The sequence below is a fragment of the Pseudoliparis swirei genome, chromosome 24 (assembly GCF_029220125.1).
Source record: "Pseudoliparis swirei isolate HS2019 ecotype Mariana Trench chromosome 24, NWPU_hadal_v1, whole genome shotgun sequence".
Taxonomy (NCBI): domain Eukaryota; kingdom Metazoa; phylum Chordata; class Actinopteri; order Perciformes; family Liparidae; genus Pseudoliparis; species Pseudoliparis swirei.
In genome coordinates this window covers 28,468,908-28,488,295 of record NC_079411.1, presented here as the reverse complement: position 1 = coordinate 28,488,295, position 19,388 = coordinate 28,468,908, and the positions used below count along the sequence as shown (strand labels likewise).

At 39.8% G+C, this 19,388-nt stretch overlaps 1 protein-coding gene across 1 annotated transcript; it reads right to left on the bottom strand.

The window, feature by feature from the left end:
- Positions 1–38: 38 nt before the first annotated feature.
- On the bottom strand, positions 39–19,100 carry ccdc40 (coiled-coil domain containing 40). Its single transcript, XM_056409612.1, has 16 exons — positions 19,008–19,100; positions 18,535–18,613; positions 17,013–17,152; positions 16,356–16,439; positions 15,343–15,562; positions 15,034–15,191; positions 14,834–14,956; positions 14,206–14,327; positions 12,805–13,048; positions 11,786–11,968; positions 10,549–10,794; positions 7,872–8,085; positions 7,024–7,340; positions 1,205–1,405; positions 927–1,085; positions 39–287 (listed from the first exon to the last, which is right to left on the bottom strand). The coding sequence occupies exons 1-16, from the start codon at positions 19,098–19,100 to the stop codon at positions 39–41; spliced, it is 2,832 nt and encodes a 943-aa protein (XP_056265587.1).
- Between the last annotated feature and the right edge of the window lie 288 nt (positions 19,101–19,388).

Sequence of the window (19,388 nt, the reverse complement as noted above, 5' to 3'; positions counted from 1 at the left end):
TCCTCCTCCTCCTCCTCCTCCTCCTCCTCCTCCTGTACTCACTGTCCCTGCTGTGGGGATTGGGCTCGCGCCTCCAGCACCAGCGACAGCCTGTGCAGCGCCCCCTGGTGGTGGGGCAACTCCTCGCACACGCGGTGCAAGATGGCGGCGGCGGCGTGCACGCGCTCCATCTGGCTCTGCAGGGCGGCGCCGACCGACCCGCCGGTGGACAGCGCTCTGTAGCCGCCGTCGCACGCCGCGCGCAGCTTCCTGGTGCGGCTCTGGAGCGCCACGAGTCGGGCCAGGTTCTGGAGGGAGGGACGACGACAACAACAACAACAATGAGTGTTTTGTTTGGGTGCTTTGATCATTAGAACAACAACAGTGAGAACAAAAGGTGGAACACAGGAGAAGTTATTTAATTGGTGGAAACTACGACGATCACGGCCCAGAAAGAGACTCCAATTAACATTCTCACTCCTCCAATTGACATTCTCACTCCTCCAATTGACATTCTCACTCCTCCAATTGACATTCTCACTCCTCCAATTAACATTCTCACTCATCCAATTGACATTCTCACTCCTCCAATTAACATTCTCACTCGAATTAATATTCTCACTCATCCAATTGACATTCTCACTCCTCCAATTGACATTCTCACTCCAATTAACATTCTCACTCGAATTAATATTCTCACTCGAATTAATATTCTCACTCATCCAATTAACATTCTCACTCCTCCAATTAACATTCTCACTCCTCCAATTGACATTCTCACTCCTCCAATTGACATTCTCACTCCTCCAATTGACATTCTCACTCCTCCAATTGACATTCTCACTCCTCCAATTAACATTCTCACTCCTCCAATTAACATTCTCACTCCTCCAATTAACATTCTCACTCCTCCAATTGACATTCTCACACCCCTCCCCGCCCCTCACCCGGTCCTTGGTGTCGTGCAGCTGCCCGGCCCCGGGGTCCAGGACGTATCCGGCTCCACAGACGTGGCTCAGCTGCTGCTTCAGCTGAGCCAGTCGGCTGCCCGCGGCCTCCTGGCTCTCCTGGAGCGCCCTGACCTCCTGCTCACACTCCACCGCGTGCTGAAGACGACGTGCACATGGGCGAGATGATGAAGATGAGCACAGTGGAGATGAGATGATGAAGATGATGGTGCATACGTACTGTGTGTACATTTCAGATCTGGATCAACCCGCTCTACCTTGTGCGTGTCGTGGATCTTGCTCTGCAGGCCCTTGTTGACGTGGCTCAGCTCCCCCCTGGTGGCCCCCCTGGTGGCCCCCCTGGTGGACCCGTACACGATGGCCTCCCTGCGCAGCACGATGGTCTCCCTGCGCTCCACGGTGGCCTCGCTCTCCCTCAGCAGGCGCTCCTGATGCCTCATCAGCTGGTTGAGGCGCACCTGCTCACACATGCACAGGGAATGATATCAAAACAAGCCATACGTATATTCATAGAAGCAGATAAACCATTACCACGGCTAAGATACCTTATTATTATACCTTATACCTTCCTTATTACTTATACCTTCCTTATTACTTATACCTTCATTATTACTTATTACTTATACCTTCATTATACCTTATACCTTCCTTATTACTTATACTTTCATTATACCTTATACCTTCATTATTACTTATTCCTTCATTATTACTTTTACCTTCCTTATTACTTATACCTTCATTATTACTTATACCTTCATTATTACTTATACCTTCATTATACCTTATACCTTCCTTATTACTTATTCCTTCATTATTACTTATTCCTTCATTATTACTTATTCCTTCATTATTACTTATACCTTCATTATTACTTATACCTTCATTATTACTTATACCTTCATTATACCTTATACCTTCCTTATTACTTATTCCTTCATTATTACTTATTCCTTCATTATTACTTATACCTTCCTTTTTACTTATACCTTCATTATTACTTATACCTTCATTATACCTTATACCTTCATTATTACTTATACCTTCATTATTACTTATACCTTCATTATACCTTATACCTTCCTTATTACTTATACCTTCATTATTACTTATACCTTCATTATTACTTATACCTTCCTTTTTACTTATACCTTCATTATACCTTATACCTTCCTTATTACTTATACCTTCCTTATTACTTATACCTTCCTTATTACTTATACCTTCATTATACCTTATACCTTCATTATTACTTATACCTTCCTTATTACTTATACCTTTCTTATTACTTATACTTTCATTATACCTTATACCTTCCTTTTTACTTATACCTTCATTATACCTTCCTTATTACTTATACCTTCCTTATTACTTATACTTTCATTATACCTTATACCTTCCTTATTACTTATACCTTCCTTATTACTTATACCTTCATTATTACTTATACCTTCCTTATTACTTATACCTTCCTTATTACTTATACCTTCATTATTACTTATACCTTCCTTATTACTTATACCTTCCTTATTACTTATACCTTCCTTATTACTTATACCTTCCTTTTTACTTATACCTTCATTATACCTTATACCTTCCTTATTACTTATACCTTCCTTATTACTTATACCTTTCTTATTACTTATACCTTCCTTATTACTTATTACTTATACCTTCATTATTACTTATACCTTCATTATTACTTATACCTTCATTATACCTTATACCTTCCTTATTACTTATACCTTCATTATTACTTATACCTTCATTATACCTTATACCTTCCTTATTACTTATACCTTCATTATTACTTATACCTTCATTATACCTTATACCTTCATTATACCTTATACCTTCCTTATTACTTATTACTTATACCTTCATTATTACTTATACCTTCCTTTTTACTTATACCTTATACCTTCCTTATTACTTATACCTTCATTATTACTTATACCTTCCTTTTTACTTATACCTTCATTTTACCTTATACCTTCCTTATTACTTATACCTTCATTATACCTTATACCTTCATTATTACTTATACCTTCCTTATTACTTATACCTTCATTATTACTTATACATTCATTATACCTTATACCTTCCTTATTACTTATACCTTATTATATACCTTCATATATTCCTTATTACTTATTACTTATACCTTCATTATTATACCTTCATTATACCTTCCTTTATTACTTATACCTTCCTTATTACTTATACCTTCATTATTACTTATACCTTCCTTATTACTTATACCTTCATTATACCTTATACCTTCATTATTACTTATACCTTCCTTATTACGTATACCTTCCTTTTTACTTATACCTTTCTTATTACTTATATCTTCCTCATTACATATTACTTATACCTTCTTTATTACTTATTACTTATACCTTACTTTTTACTTATACCTTCCTTATTACTTATACCTTCTTTATTACTTATACCTTTCTTATTACTTATATCTTCCTCGTTACTTATTACTCATACCTTCCTCATTACTTATACCTTCCTCATTATTTATTACTTATACCTTCTTTATTACTTATTACTTATACCTTACTTTTTACTTATACCTTTCTTATTACTTATACCTTCTTTATTACTTATATCTTCCTCATTACTTATACCTTCCTCATTATTTATTACTTATACCTTCTTTATTAATTATACCTTTCTTTTATATACTTCCTTCATTATTTTTATTACTTATACCTTCCTTTATTACTTATACCTTACTTATACCTTACTTATATACCTTCTACTTATACCTTTCTTATTACTTATACCTTCTTATTACTTATACCTCCTATTACTTATTACTCATACCTTCCTCATTACTTATACCTTATTACTTATACCTTCTTTATTAATTATACCTTTCTTATTACTTATACCTTCCTCATTACTTATCACTTATACCTTCCTCATTACTTATTACTTATACCTTCATTGTTACTTACACCTTTCGTATTACTTATACCTTCCTCATTACTTATTACTTATACCTTCATTATTACTTATACCTTCCTTATTTTACTTACACCTTTTTTGCTTTACACACTATGGTATTTACCTTGAAGTCACTAGTAGAGAACGATAGTTCCCATATATATATACATATATGTATATGTGTGGTATAACAAGCACATGTCTCATCTATATATAGAGCCGAGTCCGTCTGTCAATAAGCCAGCCGTTAGATTTTACTGCCTAATGTATGTTCAATACATGTGTGCATACATAAAGGCACAAAGCAGATGACAACTCAATATTTCTGTTTACTTTATATAATTATATTGTGAGCATTGTGTTTACCTTGTATAATTACACTTTGTGTTTACTGTGTATAATCATATTGTGTGCGATGTGTTTACTTCCATGCGGTGGATCTCAGTCTTCATCATCTGAACGTCTCCTCCCGACCACACAGGGTTCATCCTCATGACCAATGAACAGGTTCATCTTCTGACCGATGAGACACACAGGTTCATCCATGACCAATTAACAGGTTCATCCTCATGACCAATGAACAGGTTCATCCACATGACCAATGAACAGGTTCATCCACATGACCAATGAACAGGTTCATCCTCATGACCAATGAACAGGTTCATCCACATGACCAATGAACAGGTTCATCCACATGACCGATGAACAGGTTCATCCACATGACCAATGAACAGGTTCATCCCCACGACCAATGAACAGGTTCATCCTCATGACCAATGAACAGGTTCATCCACATGACCAATGAACAGGTTCATCCACATGACCAATGAACAGGTTCATCCACATGACCAATGAACAGGTTCATCCTCATGACCAATGAACAGGTTCATCCTCATGACCAATGAACAGGTTCATCCACATGACCGATGAACAGGTTCATCCTCATGACCGATGAACAGGTTCATCCACATGACCAATGAACAGGTTCATCCACATGACCAATGAACAGGTTCATCCACATGACCAATGAACAGGTTCATCCACATGACCAATGAACAGGTTCATCCTCATGACCAATGAACAGGTTCATCCATGACCAATGAACAGGTTCATCCAGCATCACAGCTACTTATTATGTGACGAGTCAAGGCGATCGACCGACGGGGTGCTAGTGACTTTTTTTGCTCCGTCGCGAACAACCGTGTCGCTCGTGCACGAGACGGCGGCAGAGGACTTAACACGGAGACATAAATGACATGCTGCTGCTGTAATGTGGCGCCAGAGAGAAAGTAACAGGTTTTTTTAGGTCATGCGATCTACCCGACTGGCAGGTCGCTCGACGATCGATCGCGATCGACGTATTGAGCACCCCTGCTCATGACCAATGAACAGGTTCATCCTCATGACCAATGAACAGGGTTCATCCACATGACCAATGAACAGGTTCATCCACATGACCAATGAACAGGTTCATCCACATGACCAATGAACAGGTTCATCCTCATGAACAATGAACAGGTTCATCCTCATGACCAATGAGCAGGTTCATCCTCATGACCAATGAACAGGTTCATCCTCATGACCAATGAACAGGTTCATCCACATGGTGACCAATGAACAGGGTTCATCCACATGACCAATTAACAGGTTCATCCCCATGACCAATGAACAGGTTCATCCACATGACCAATGAACAGGTTCATCCACATGACCAATGAACAGGGTTCATCCCCATGACCAATGAACAGGGTTCATCCCCATGACCAATGAACAGGTTCATCCACATGACCAATGAACAGGTTCATCCATATGACCAATGAACAGGTTCATCCACATGACCAATGAACAGATTCATCCACATGACCAATGAACAGGTTCATCCTCATGACCAATGAACAGGGTTCATCCTCATGACCAATGAACAGGTTCATCCTCATGACCAATGAACAGGTTCATCCTCATGACCAATGAACAGGGTTCATCCACATGCCCAATGAACAGGGTTCATCCACATGACCAATGAACAGGTTCATCCACATGACCAATGAACAGGTTCATCCACATGACCAATGAACAGGTTCATCCTCATGAACAATGAACAGGTTCATCCTCATGACCAATGAGCAGGTTCATCCTCATGACCAATGAACAGGTTCATCCTCATGACCAATGAACAGGTTCATCCACATGGTGACCAATGAACAGGGTTCATCCACATGACCAATTAACAGGTTCATCCCCATGACCAATGAACAGGTTCATCCACATGGTGACCAATGAACAGGGTTCATCCCCATGACCAATGAACAGGGTTCATCCCCATGACCAATGAACAGGTTCATCCTCATGACCAATGAACAGGTTCATCCACATGACCAATGAACAGGTTCATCCACATGGTGACCAATGAACAGGTTCATCCACATGACCAATGAACAGGTTCATCCTCATAACCAATGAACAGGTTCATCCTCATGACCAATGAACAGGTTCATCCACATGACCAATGAACAGGTTCATCCACATGACCAATGAACAGGTTCATCCACATGACCAATGAACAGGTTCATCCTCATGACCAAAGAACAGGTTCATCCTCATAACCAATGAACAGGTTCAACCTCATGACCAATGAACAGGTTCATCCACATGACCAATGAACAGGTTCATCCACATGGTGACCAATGAACAGGTTCATCCACATGACCAATGAACAGGTTCATCCTCATAACCAATGAACAGGTTCAACCTCATGACCAATGAACAGGTTCATCCACATGACCAATGAACAGGTTCATCCACATGACCAATGAACAGGTTCATCCACATGGTGACCAATGAACAGGTTCATCCACATGACCAATGAACAGGTTCATCCACATGGTGACCAATGAACAGGTTCATCCACATGGTGACCAATGGGTGTCCAGGACCGTAAAACAAATTTCCATGAACAAACATATTGTGAAATCTCCGTGTATACACAAGTATAAAACCTTACATAACACAAATGAGGGACAATAGTTTGATTTAAAAAAAGATATATTTATATAAATGTTAATTATGCTAGTGAAACTGTAAATTAACATATGAATACAAAAATGTTTCATGACTTTTCCAGGCCTGGAAAAAACCATTTTAAAATTCCAGGACTTTTACAGGTTTTCCAATGACCGTACGAACCCTGATAATAATAATAATAATAATAATAATAATCGATAACGAATCCCAATTGAAAACAAAGACAAATGAACCAATGGCGTGCCTTGAGTCTGTGCCGGAACTCCGCCTCCATCAGCCAGTGGTTCTGCTGCAGCGCCTCGCTCAGCTCGCCGTTCTTACTCAGCAGCGTGTTGAGCTTCAGCAGATCTCCTCTCAGCATCTCCACGTTCTTGTTTAGCTCCGCCTCCTCACGGCGCTCCACTTCAATCTGATCTGATGGGGGAGGGGTGGGGAGTCGGTTTAATATCAGTGTTCATACACATGGTGACCAATGAACAGGGTTCATCCACATGGTGACCAATGGGTGTCCAAGACTTTAAATAAAATGTCCATGACCAAACATTTTATGAAATCTCGCTGTCCACATGAAAAAGTGAGACAATGTGGTATTTAAACTAACAATGAGAATTCCAAAGCATGAATATAACACATTTCAATGACACTTTTGGGATTTCTTCTTCTTTCTAGGAAATAACATTTTACAATTCCATGACTTTTCCAGGTTTTCTATGAGCGTACAAACCCTGACCAGTCCACGGGGGAGGGGGGGGGGGGGACCCACATTGTTGAGTTAGAGATGTCTGAAAACCTATATATTTATATATATAAATATATATATAAATATATATATAAACATTTAAAATATATATATATATAATATATACATATTTTATATATGTATATTTTTTAATATATTTATATATAAATATGTTATATATATATATATATTTATACATGACATACTCTCCAGGCGCATCTTCTTCTGCTGCATGGCCGTGCACTTGATCTGCAGCTTGAGCGCCTCCGTGCCGTTGACCTCCATCTCCTCCGTCAGCCCCACCTGCGTCTCCTGGCTCCTCATCCACAGCTGGAGCTCGCTCCTCGCCTTCGCCGCCAGCTCCTCCATCTGAGCCTTTAGAGCCTCAATCTGGATCTGCAGAGGACTCAGGTCCTCATGCTGGAGATGAACACACACACACACACACACACACATTACACACATGACCTGAACCCACACACACACGGTCTGTGGAGGACTCAGGTCCTCATTGTGGAGATGAACACACGCACACACACACATGACCTGAATCCACACACACACATTACACATATGGTCTGCAGAGGACTCAGGTCCTCATGCTGGAGATGAACACACACACACACACACATTACACACACACACATTACACACATGGTTTAAAACATCAGTTGCTCATTGAGTGGCACTCAATGAGCAACATTATGTCAGTCAGGAAATAAACAAGTAAGTAAATAAATAAATAAGTAAATAAATAAATAAGTAAGTCAGGAAATAAGAAAGTAAATAAATAAGTAAGTAAATAATTAAGTCAGTAAATAAATACATAAGTAAGTAATTAAGTAAATAAGTAAGTAAATAAATAAGTACGTAAATAAATAAGTCAGTAAATAAATACATAAATAAGTAAGTAAATAAATAAATAAGTAAATAAATTAGGGCTGTCAATCGATTAAAAAAAATTAACTAATTAATCGCACCTTTTGAAATTGCGATTAATTAATCGCGATTAATCGCGATTAATCGCAATTAAAAGTTAAAAGTTAAAAGTTCATTCTTTTTAAAGACAAAACTTCACACAGAGCTGTGTTTTCAAAGAGGCTCCTACATATAAAGTGCCAGCGAGGTATTTAATATCGTGGATGATAAATTGTTTCTTCAGTGAAACATCAGATTAGTAAAAAAAAAAGTATATTGAGACCCCATTGGTCCTGTCATCTTTAACATTGAACACAGCAGAACCAGTGGCCTTGATAACTGACTGACATTTAAATATGTCACGTTAACCCTCTGGAGGCTGGGCTCATTTTATACATTTTACAAAAAAATTTAAATTCACCGTTTAACCCTTGTGATGCCTTCGGGTCATTTTGACCCGAATCAATATTACACCCTCCTGCCGCCTTCGGGTTAATTTGACCCCATTCAATGTTTAATGTCGGTGTTCTTTCGGTAGTCAACAAACAAACATAAAGTGCCTCACACTTAAACTTGGAAAACAATATTAATTCTAATAATTTTCTGAGGTTTTAATTGCTGGCGTAAATTGAACCCAAAGGGTAAAATATGTTAGTAAATATAAAGGTAACAGGAGGGTGAAACATTGAATCGGGTCAAAATGACCCAAAGGCGGGGAGGGTTAATATTTAATCGGGTCAAAATGACCAAGGCAACACAGGTTAAAAGTGTTTCCTTCTTTTAAAGACAAAACTTCACACAGAGCTGTGTTTTCAAAGAGGCTCCTACATATAAAGTGCCAGCGAGGTATTTAATATCGTGGATGATAAATTGTTTCTTCAGTGAAACATCAGATTAGTAAAAAGTATATTGAGACCCCATTGGTCCTGTCATCTTTAACATTGAACACAGCAGAACCAGTGGCCTTGGTAACTGACTGACATTCAGATATGTCACGTTAACCCTCTGGAGGCTGGGGGCATTTTATACATTTTACAAAATAAATTAAATTCACCGTTTAAAGTCTTTTGCATGTGACACACCCCACGTGTTATACATCAAACATTCCAGAACAATCTCAGCTCTGAAATGAGCCTCATTGTCCTCGCGCCGTGTCCTCTGGTTCTCTGACTGACAGGCTGCTAAATGAGCCTAACCTGTGAGGTGGGAGGTCCTTTGTGATTTACTGAGTGTTCATTCGTTTCCCCGAAATGTTGACAGACAAACGGATTGACCAATCACGTTGAAGGTTTCGTGTGTCGCGTTCTTTCCGCGCCGCGTCACCCGACAGGTCCCCTCCGTTCCTCTGTGTGTCAGAGGGGGAGACGGGAGGAAGGAGGAGGAAACCGGACTGATTCATCCACGAGTTAAACTGATTTCTGCTCCTTATTTTCGCGGAGAAATGATTGTTTTAAAAACGGAAACAGTGTCAAACCGTACTGCCGCGGTTTAAAAAAAAAAAAAAAAACTTGCGTTAATTGCGTTAAAATATTTTAGTGCGTTAACGCGGCCAAATTAATCGCATAGATTAACGCGTTAACGCTGACAGCCCTAAAATAAATACATAAATAAGTAAGTAAATAAATAAGTCAGTCAGTAAGTAAATAAGTAAATACATTTTGTTATGTTTGTTATTGTTTTATGTGTGTTATTGTGTACTGTTTGTTATTGTGTTATGTTTGTTATTGTTTATGTTGGTCTTTCAAGGGTCTACAGATGCTAATTAGCTGTGGAGCTACAACCTGGTGCAGAGCATCAAATGGTGACATGCATGTTTAACTGTACACATTCCCTTTTAAATAAAGATAATAATAATAATAATAATGAGATAAAAAAAGGTAGCAAATGATTTCTATACCCGATTGTCTCTGATAAACTTATTGTAGTCTACGTAAACAACAACAACAACAACCGGGCGTCCCTCACCCCGGTGCGGGTTGTGATCTGATGGATCTTCTTGTTGGAGCTGAGGATGGAGGCTTGTTTTTGCTCGATGAGCGTAGTGAAGGACGCCATCTTGGTCTGCTGGTCCGCCACCAGCTGGTGGTGCTTGGCCGTCTCCTGGTCCAGGTTCTCCTGGGCCAGCGCCAGGCCGTCCAGGCGCTGGCTGACCTCGCTGCCCTCCAGGGCCAACGTCTCCATGTCGTTCTCCAGCTGCCACAACTGAGACAGCTACAAGGGCACGAGCAGATCAACACATGTAGGATCTTTATATATATATATATATAGATATATATATATTTATATCCTTAGCATTTCTTTTATTAAATGTAATATTATTAAGGAATTCTCTATCCTCTTCTTTGCCATTGACTCTAGCAGGGTTCATACACATGTTGACCAATGGATTTCCATGACCTTTCCATGACCTTTCCAGGACCTTTCCAGGATTTTAAACCACATTTCCATGACCAAACATTTTCTGAAATCTCAGTGTATTCACGAGTATGTCATATACCTTAAATAACACAAATTAATGACAATAGTTTGATTAAAAATATTAAATATGTCTATAAATGTTTATTCTTTTAAATTAAACTGCGTAAATAAACACATTTCCATGACTTAATCCAAAACTTTTGGGATTTAATTTTAATTCATGGATTTTTTTCCAGGCCTAAAGACAACGATTAAAAAAAATCCAGTATTTTTTCCATGACTTTAAACCAAATTTCCACGACCATGATCTTTTCCATGTGTATATATGAGCGTATGCCGGCTTATATTTTTGAGCGTCTTTCTTTAAAAAAAATATTACTTATTTCAAACTCATCTTAAATGATCATATGAATATAACACATGTCCATGACTTTTCCAAAACTTTGGGAAATTACATATTTTTCAAGAACTTTTCCAGACCTGGAAAAACCCATTTTAAAATTCCATGATTTTTTCCATGACTTTAAACCAAATGTCCATGACCACATGTATATATGAGCGTGTGCCTGGTTTTATCTTTCTGTTAATAAAATATGAATTATTTCAAACAAAAAAATAAATGAATATAACACATTTTCATGACTTTTCCAAAAACTTTAGGAAATTTAATTTTATTCAAGGACTTTTTTCCAGGCATGGAAATAACCATTAAAAAAAATGTCCATGACTTTCCCATCTTTTCCTCCTCCCAGTCGTGTTCATCGGTAGTAAAGCTCGTCTCTACCTTCTGCGTCTTGAGCGCGGCCGTCCGGCCGGCGAGCCGCTTGGAGTACTTGGCCGCCATGTTGTGGGTGAGCTGCTGCTGGATGTGGGTCATGACCTTCTCCTCCGACTCCAGGCGCAGCGCGCTCTGTTTCTCCAGCTGCCTCCTCTGGTCCTTCACCGCCGCGTGGAGGCTGCCGACGTCCTGGCGGGCAGGAGGCATAAGAAAAGGTGAAGAGGAGGTGGAGGGAGACGAAGTGGACTCAACGCCAGGGCCGGTTGTAGGGTTAATAAGGGGGGGGCGGGGTGGGGGGCTAAGCCCCAAGGGGAGCGGTATGCCTAAATATGTTCGCAATTTTTTGGGGGAGCCCGGGATATCAATTGTTAAAGACAAAAATTCAGGGTCTTTGTGATATTTTATGCTCATTTGGATAAAGATGAACTTGTTCAGTCAAATATTCCATTCAATGAAAAAAATATATCATAATATATATTAATGCTAATAATAGAGAGATGTCGATAGTTATTTCTTGTATTTCGAATTCACTCGTTCACTATCTCGCTCACTGGAGACCGTTTCTATGTTTCCCTTCATTTGCCTCAAGTAAAGCTAAATGTAAGCAGCTAACAATCGTTAACTACCAATATATTCTATAATATATAATACTATATGTGTATATAGTCACATTCCGTAACTACCTGGACTCACAGGTCACTCTGTGCGTCATTTACTCTGAGCTAACCTCATTGGCTGTCTTTGAGAGACGTTACTTGGCAGAGTGAGAAAGCCAGCGTGGCAGCCTCCCCCAGGTCCTAGTGCCGTTAAGTATATCGTTAAGTATGACGATCGGCTATTGGATTGTAATTTGAAGGGAGAGAAAACATATAAACCCGAACGCACACATATATGCAGCATGTTAGTCATAAAATGTCCATGTGAGAAACAGTAGTTTAATTGAATGACATCACACAAATAAAAACAACAACACATGCCAGAGGACCTGAGGCCTTTTGTACTTTTGGGACCTGAAGACGCGCTACCTTGGTCAGCCTGGCCACGGTGCTCTCCGTCTGCCTCAGGCTGTGGAGGCAGGTGGTGTAGTGCGCCTGCAGCGCCTCCTGCTGGGCCAGCTTCTGGCCAATCAGCTTCTTGGAGGTGGCTCCGTCCACCCGGGCCCAGTTGAGCTGCGCGGTCAGCGCCTCGTTGAGCTCCTGCTCCTCGGCGATGGATCTCGTCAGACCTTCGATCTCTCTGTCCAGCAGGACCACGTTGTGCTCCGTGATGCTGGTGGAACAGAGGAGGAGAGGAGACGCTTTCATCTCAGCCTCGGGTTGATATCGGCTGCACAACACACTGCCGTCGATCGCTGGAGATCCTGGCAAACTCAGCACTTTATTTCCCCCCTGTATGTTTAGTATTTAGTATTATGTTTTGTGTTTTATATTTATTTTATTGATGCTCTGATGTGCAACGCTGCTGTGATTTTTGAAATGTCCCCACTGTGGGACAAATAAAGGAATATCAATATCATATCATTGATTTCTGGAATCCAATGTTTTCTGATGCTCTTCTCTCAGGTGAGAGGATATTATCTGAGGGAGATGAGATTAAAAAAACACCGTCTACAAATTGTTTGTCCGTCGGTAAACGTACGCTTAACATTTCCGAAGAAGAATTCACGAGGAACATAAAAAGCGGCGGTGGATATTATATAATCAAACTCACAGTAAAGCAGACATCAGGGTTCATCCACATGGTGACCGACTTTAAAACCAAATTTCCGTGTTCAAACATTTTGTTAAATCTCCGTGACTACACGAGTATATAACCTTAAATGAGAGACAATAGTTTCATAAAAAAATAAACATGAATATAAATGTTTATTCTTTTAAATCAAACTTTGTAAATGAACAAATGAATATAACAAATATTTCTGTGACTTTTCTAAAACTTTTTGGGATTACATTTATTTCATGGACTTTTTTCCAGAACTGGAAGAAAACATTTTAAAGTTCCATGACTTTTCCAGGTTTTCCATGACCGTACAAACCCTGAATTAGAGATATTTAATTCACATTCCTGGCCTTTAGAATACTAAACTCTAACTCCACTTCAAACCTCTTGCTTAATTAACTTATTGAATTAATTGTTTTATATTTCCCTGTCACACCAGCGCTGACTCTTGAAAATATACGTTTACTTTAAGTGTTTGTAATATTTTAAATATCTCAATTTAACTATTGCTGAGTTTCTTCTTCTTACAACCAATTTTTTAGGGGGCGGAGTCTCTCCGAGTCTATAGGGCACGAGTCAGAGCCTTTTAGAGTCAAGGCCAAACAAAAGGAATGGTAAAATATGAAATAAAGAACGGATAAACTAGAACTTGTAACGTTCTATTCAGTTGTTCTTCATGTTCAGCTCCTCGTCGGCCTCCTTCTCACCGCGTGTCCTCCTGCTTGGCGGCGAAGTCCACTTCCTGTTTCCTCATGTGAAAGAGTCGGCAGCTCCAGTCCTGCAGTTTCTGTTTGTTCTGGTTCACCACATCCAGCATTTTCTCCTCAGTCTGCACACAAACAGTCGTGGGCAATATTGTACGTGTACTTATACACTTATACACTTATATACATCTAGGGGGTACGTAAAGGCCCTCTAGGGGGTACATGAAGGCCCTCTAGGGGGTACGTGAAGGCCCTCTAGGGGGTACGTGAAGGCCCTCTAGGGGGTACATGAAGGCCCTCTAGGGGGTGTACATGAAGGCCCTCTAGGGGGTACGTGAAGACCCTCTAGGGGGGTATGTGGGATTTGTTTCAAACATATTCAAAATGAGAGTCCATTAAAAAAGCCTTCTGAAAATAGTTATATAATACATATTCAATAAAATAAAAAATCAGATTCATAAACTGAATTGTATTTATTATTTATATATTATAAAATGCTGCGTATTTCATCTTTTTTTCAACCCACAATGCTTTGCACTGGTCAGGAGGTTCTCGGCTGAAATAACTCTTTCACAGGTGGGACACAACTCAAAAAAGGTGAGAGCCTTAGCCTTCTGGATGTTACGCTCACCTCAGTCTGAAGCAGTCTGAAGGCCCTCGTGTCCTCGGCCTGACCTTTGACCTGGCTCTCATACACGTCCATCTGCTCCGTCAGCTTCTCCATGTTCTTCGTCAGACTCTCCACGTACAGATCCTGTTGATGGGAGCAGTCACTCACAGCAGCTCCATGGAGGACACCGCTTCACGCTCCACGCACAGAGAGCCGCCCACCTGCTTCAGCAGCTGCCGCTCCGCCTGCTCCTTCTCCTCCGCCCCTCGGCCTTTGACCTTCTTCATGACCTTGACCTCGGAGCTCAGATCTTCACTGAGTCCTCGTGTGAAGGTGAGCTGCAGCATCAGGTTGTTCGTCTGCACCTGTAACTGGGACACTACGGAGGAGGAGGAGAAGAAGAGGAAGACGAAGAAGAAGGAGACGACGAAAAAGAGGAAGATGAAGAGGAGGACGAAGACGAAGAGTCCTCATGAAAACAAGGTGAGGCTCTCCTGTCTCTGAGGCTCTCCTGGTCTCGTCTGTCTCACCGTCGGCGGTGGCGTCCCCGTGGCGTCCCTTCATGCTGTAGCTCCGCCTCCTCGCGGCCTCCAGCCGCTCCAGCGCCGCGAGGCGCTCGGCCTCCGCCCGTTCCTCCGCCTCGTGCTGGGCGTCCAGCCGGGACTGCAGCCGGGCGAGCTGCTGCTGGACCCGGAACGTCTCCACACTGCGGTCCTGCAGGAGGTCAGCTTCCGCCTTCCTCACCGCCAGCTGGGGGGGGGGGAGAAAGAGAGAGAGAGACACACAGACAGAGAGAGAGAGAGAGAGAGAGAGAGAGAGAGAGATTTTTGAAAAACACTTTATTTACATTTTCTAAGCCTTTACACAGTTTCTTTAAAAATTAAGTGTTTTAAAAAATCAGGTTGTTTAAAATAAAAGCAAACAACAACAAAAACATTTTTTTAAAAATAAAACATGTTTTACCGAATAAAAAGTGGTGCAAACACCAGCTCCTCCTCCAACACAGAACAAACAATACCGTTAAAATACCAGCGTTGTTTAAAAGCATCCAGGTCTCCAATGTGTTTATAAAACCTGAATTCCAGCCAGAGTCTGGCTCTGATGTTACAGAGCCACACTGCCCCGGCCTCCTGCCCCTCTGTTTTCCACCCGGGACTTCCTGGTTAAGTAAATGGCCATTTTGGCTTCGCCTGATAGAAAATTTAGGAGCTGCCACTTTTCTTTTTCTGTTTTCTTGTAGGCAGCTCCCATGATAAAAACCTTCTCTGTAAAAACCACATTAAAAAGACTAAAAACCAATGTTAAAAGAGCGAAGAAACTCATTAAAAACATGGTAAGAGAGAGAGAGAGAGAGACTAAACTTCAAAACTTCAAAACTTCAGATTTTCCCCTTCAGGATTTTTCCAGGCCTAGAAATAACCATTTTACAAATTCCATGACTTTTCCAGGTTTTCCATGACCTGCAGGTGTGTATTTAAAACCCAAATAATAATAATAATTTAAAAATATATATATATATAGTGAAGGTATCAAACTGTCTCACCTTCTCCTTCAGGCCCTGGTTGATCCTCTCCAGCTGCTTGCTGAGCAGGATGCTCAGAGCAGCTTGTTGCCTTCTGACCAGCGGCTGCCCAAAGAAAAAACATGGCGTCAATGACCTTAACGCACACTACCGTTACCCGGTCACTTCGAAATGTCCTTATTTTTCAAAGCACTGTTTTTTCCAATGAATATAACATTAAATGAATCATAACTCTCTACATAGTTAATGTGTAGTGACTATTCTCTGGTGTTAATGAAGTCTCTACAGAGGTGTGTAGAGGCCCATCTCCAGTGTTCTGATGGTACATTGTGTTATCGCCTTAGAAGACTAGCGGAGGGGTAGAAAACACTGGAAAACCCTTTTTATGTGAGCGCAGCTGAAAACAGTTATGTTGCTGCGAGAAGCTATTAAACTGGCCTTCCTTTGAGCCACAAGAAGAACTACAATAATATTTACTATAAACATCATTATTTATAACCTCCTCAATGTCTTGATTATATTTTAATTAATTTGATTAATAAAAGTGTGAGTTTCATGGAAAACACCAAAGTGTCTGGGTGACCTCAAACCTTTGAACGTAGAGCAGCTTTAGAAGTCTGTGTTGCTGACACATCTATTCATTTCATAAATAGTGATGTAATAAATATTGCAACAGACGTGTTCGGAGTCGAGAACAATGAACTCGTCGTCGTCCTCTTCCTCTTCCTCCGCTGGTGGCTCTCGATCCTCCATGTCTTCTGACATGTTGAGGTTTGAGAGGTGAAGGGTTAACGGTGCTCGCGTTGCATGTTCTTCCACTAGAACACAGAAAAGACTAAGTTAAAGTTCAGTCTCCTTCTTGATGGTATAAAAAACTGATTTTTGCATTTCACTGCTAAAAAAACTGATGTTCTCAAAATGTCAATCTCCATAGATCTCCATGGTAACATGCAGAACTTTACAGCAGATGTATGTTCATATGGAGGACTTAAATGTCTTAAGTATAAATAAATAAATGCATGAATAAATATAGGAATAAATAAATGAAGAAATACGTGTGGAGACATAAATAAATGAAGAAATACAGAAATATATAAATATATTTATTTAATAATGTCCTGTTTAGTTATGACTTTTATTTAATCATTCCTTTATTTATACATTTATTTAAGCATTTATTTATTTATTTTTGTATTTATTTATACATTTATTTAAGCAATTACTCATTTATTCTTGTATTTATTTATTCCTGTATTTATTTATTTATTTAAGCAATTACTCATTTATTCTTGTATTTATTCATACATTTATTTAAGCATTTATTTATTTATTCCTGTATATATTTATTTATTCTTGTATTTATTTATTTATTCATACATTTATTTAAGCATTTTTAAAAATTATTCTTGTATTTATTCATGCATGCATTTATTTATACTTAAGTCATTTTAAGTCCTCCATATGTTTACAGCCTGGTAAAAGAATAAATAAAAAGGTTAATTTCCCAGTTTATGACACCTGTATGAGGGGTGAATTTATATATAACTCACTAGTTTAAATAATATTTACCTCTATACAATATCAATATGCACATTTCATCTCTCCTCTTTTTGAATGTACAATAACATTAACTCCGTCTCTCTGTGGATATTATGTTATTTGACAATTTCTTTATTTTATATACTTGTTTTTTGCTCCCTGCTACTGTAATACTGCACGTCTCCAATGGGGGACGAATGATGGATTCTTTATTTATATTTATTATATATGATAGATTGTGAATTTACAGACATTTATTGAAATGATAATCTTTGAGATTATTACATTTAACCAATTGGAACAATTAAATGTGAACATATATACACACTGCTCAGTAACATAGAACCTGTACTAGTATTGTTTTGTCTTCAACTCTTTTTAATATTATATTATTATGTTTTTTCTCGATGTTCTGACTCATAGATTTTTATTGCAATTTTTTTTAGGAAAAGGAAGTTAATGAAGGCGCTGTAACCTTAAAGGACATTACCGTGGACCATAAGTGTCTTTGTATTCAATCTAAATGGATTTAAAGGTCGTTCCCTGAACTCAACCAGCAGTTTGACTGTTTATATTCTCCTGCCTCTTGGGACTCACTTGATGAACGGTGTTGTGTTGCTTTGTGGTCAACAGTTCATTACCAACAGGTGACGTGACTCACCTGAAGGTGTGTGTGCAGGCGAGTTGTCCTCTGCACCACCGTCAGGGTGGAGCTCATCGTGCTCCGGGCCCGGCTGATTCTGTAAAGGTCCCCGACAGAGAGCACAAGGATTGAGACAGTGTGTGTGGAGTGTTACACACACACACCCACACACACACACGCACACACGCACGCAAACACACACACTCAAAAAAACTCTCACAGTCGCACACACACACACTCAGATGCACACACACTCTCTCACACACAAACACATAAACACACACTCTGTATGCAACAGCACAATCGGCTTCATCTTATTGTTAACTTAGATTATATACACCCAACAAAACGAAGTGCAACATCACACCTACACACACACACATCACACCTGGACACAAGAGGTTAATAAATAAATAAAAACCTCAGGTCTCCACAAGAACTTTACTTTGTTTTTATTAAACCCAAAGCAGTGAATACCTGCGGCGCCTCACCGCGCTCTGCTGCTGCGTCACTCCCCCCCTCACTGCGGTCGGGGCTCTCCTCCTCCTCCTCCTCCTCCACCTGCTCCACCTGCTCGCCTCCATCGCGCTGCATGCTGAGCACCACCTGCGATGACATCAGACCCGTTTAAACACCTATCGTTTGGTGCTCGATATATATTTTATCTTAATGTAACCAAAGCGTTGTGTATTCGTTGATGAGTTGCACTGAAAACATGTTAACTAACGGAGGCGGGAGATCAGACATGTCGTTCAACCCTCGTTATTATTCGTCCTGTTACTTTTCCTTTCTACGGCAAGCCCGTAGGGACATATCTCCAATAACAAAATACACGAGATAGTCTGTACATTAATTAACGTTACAAATTGACT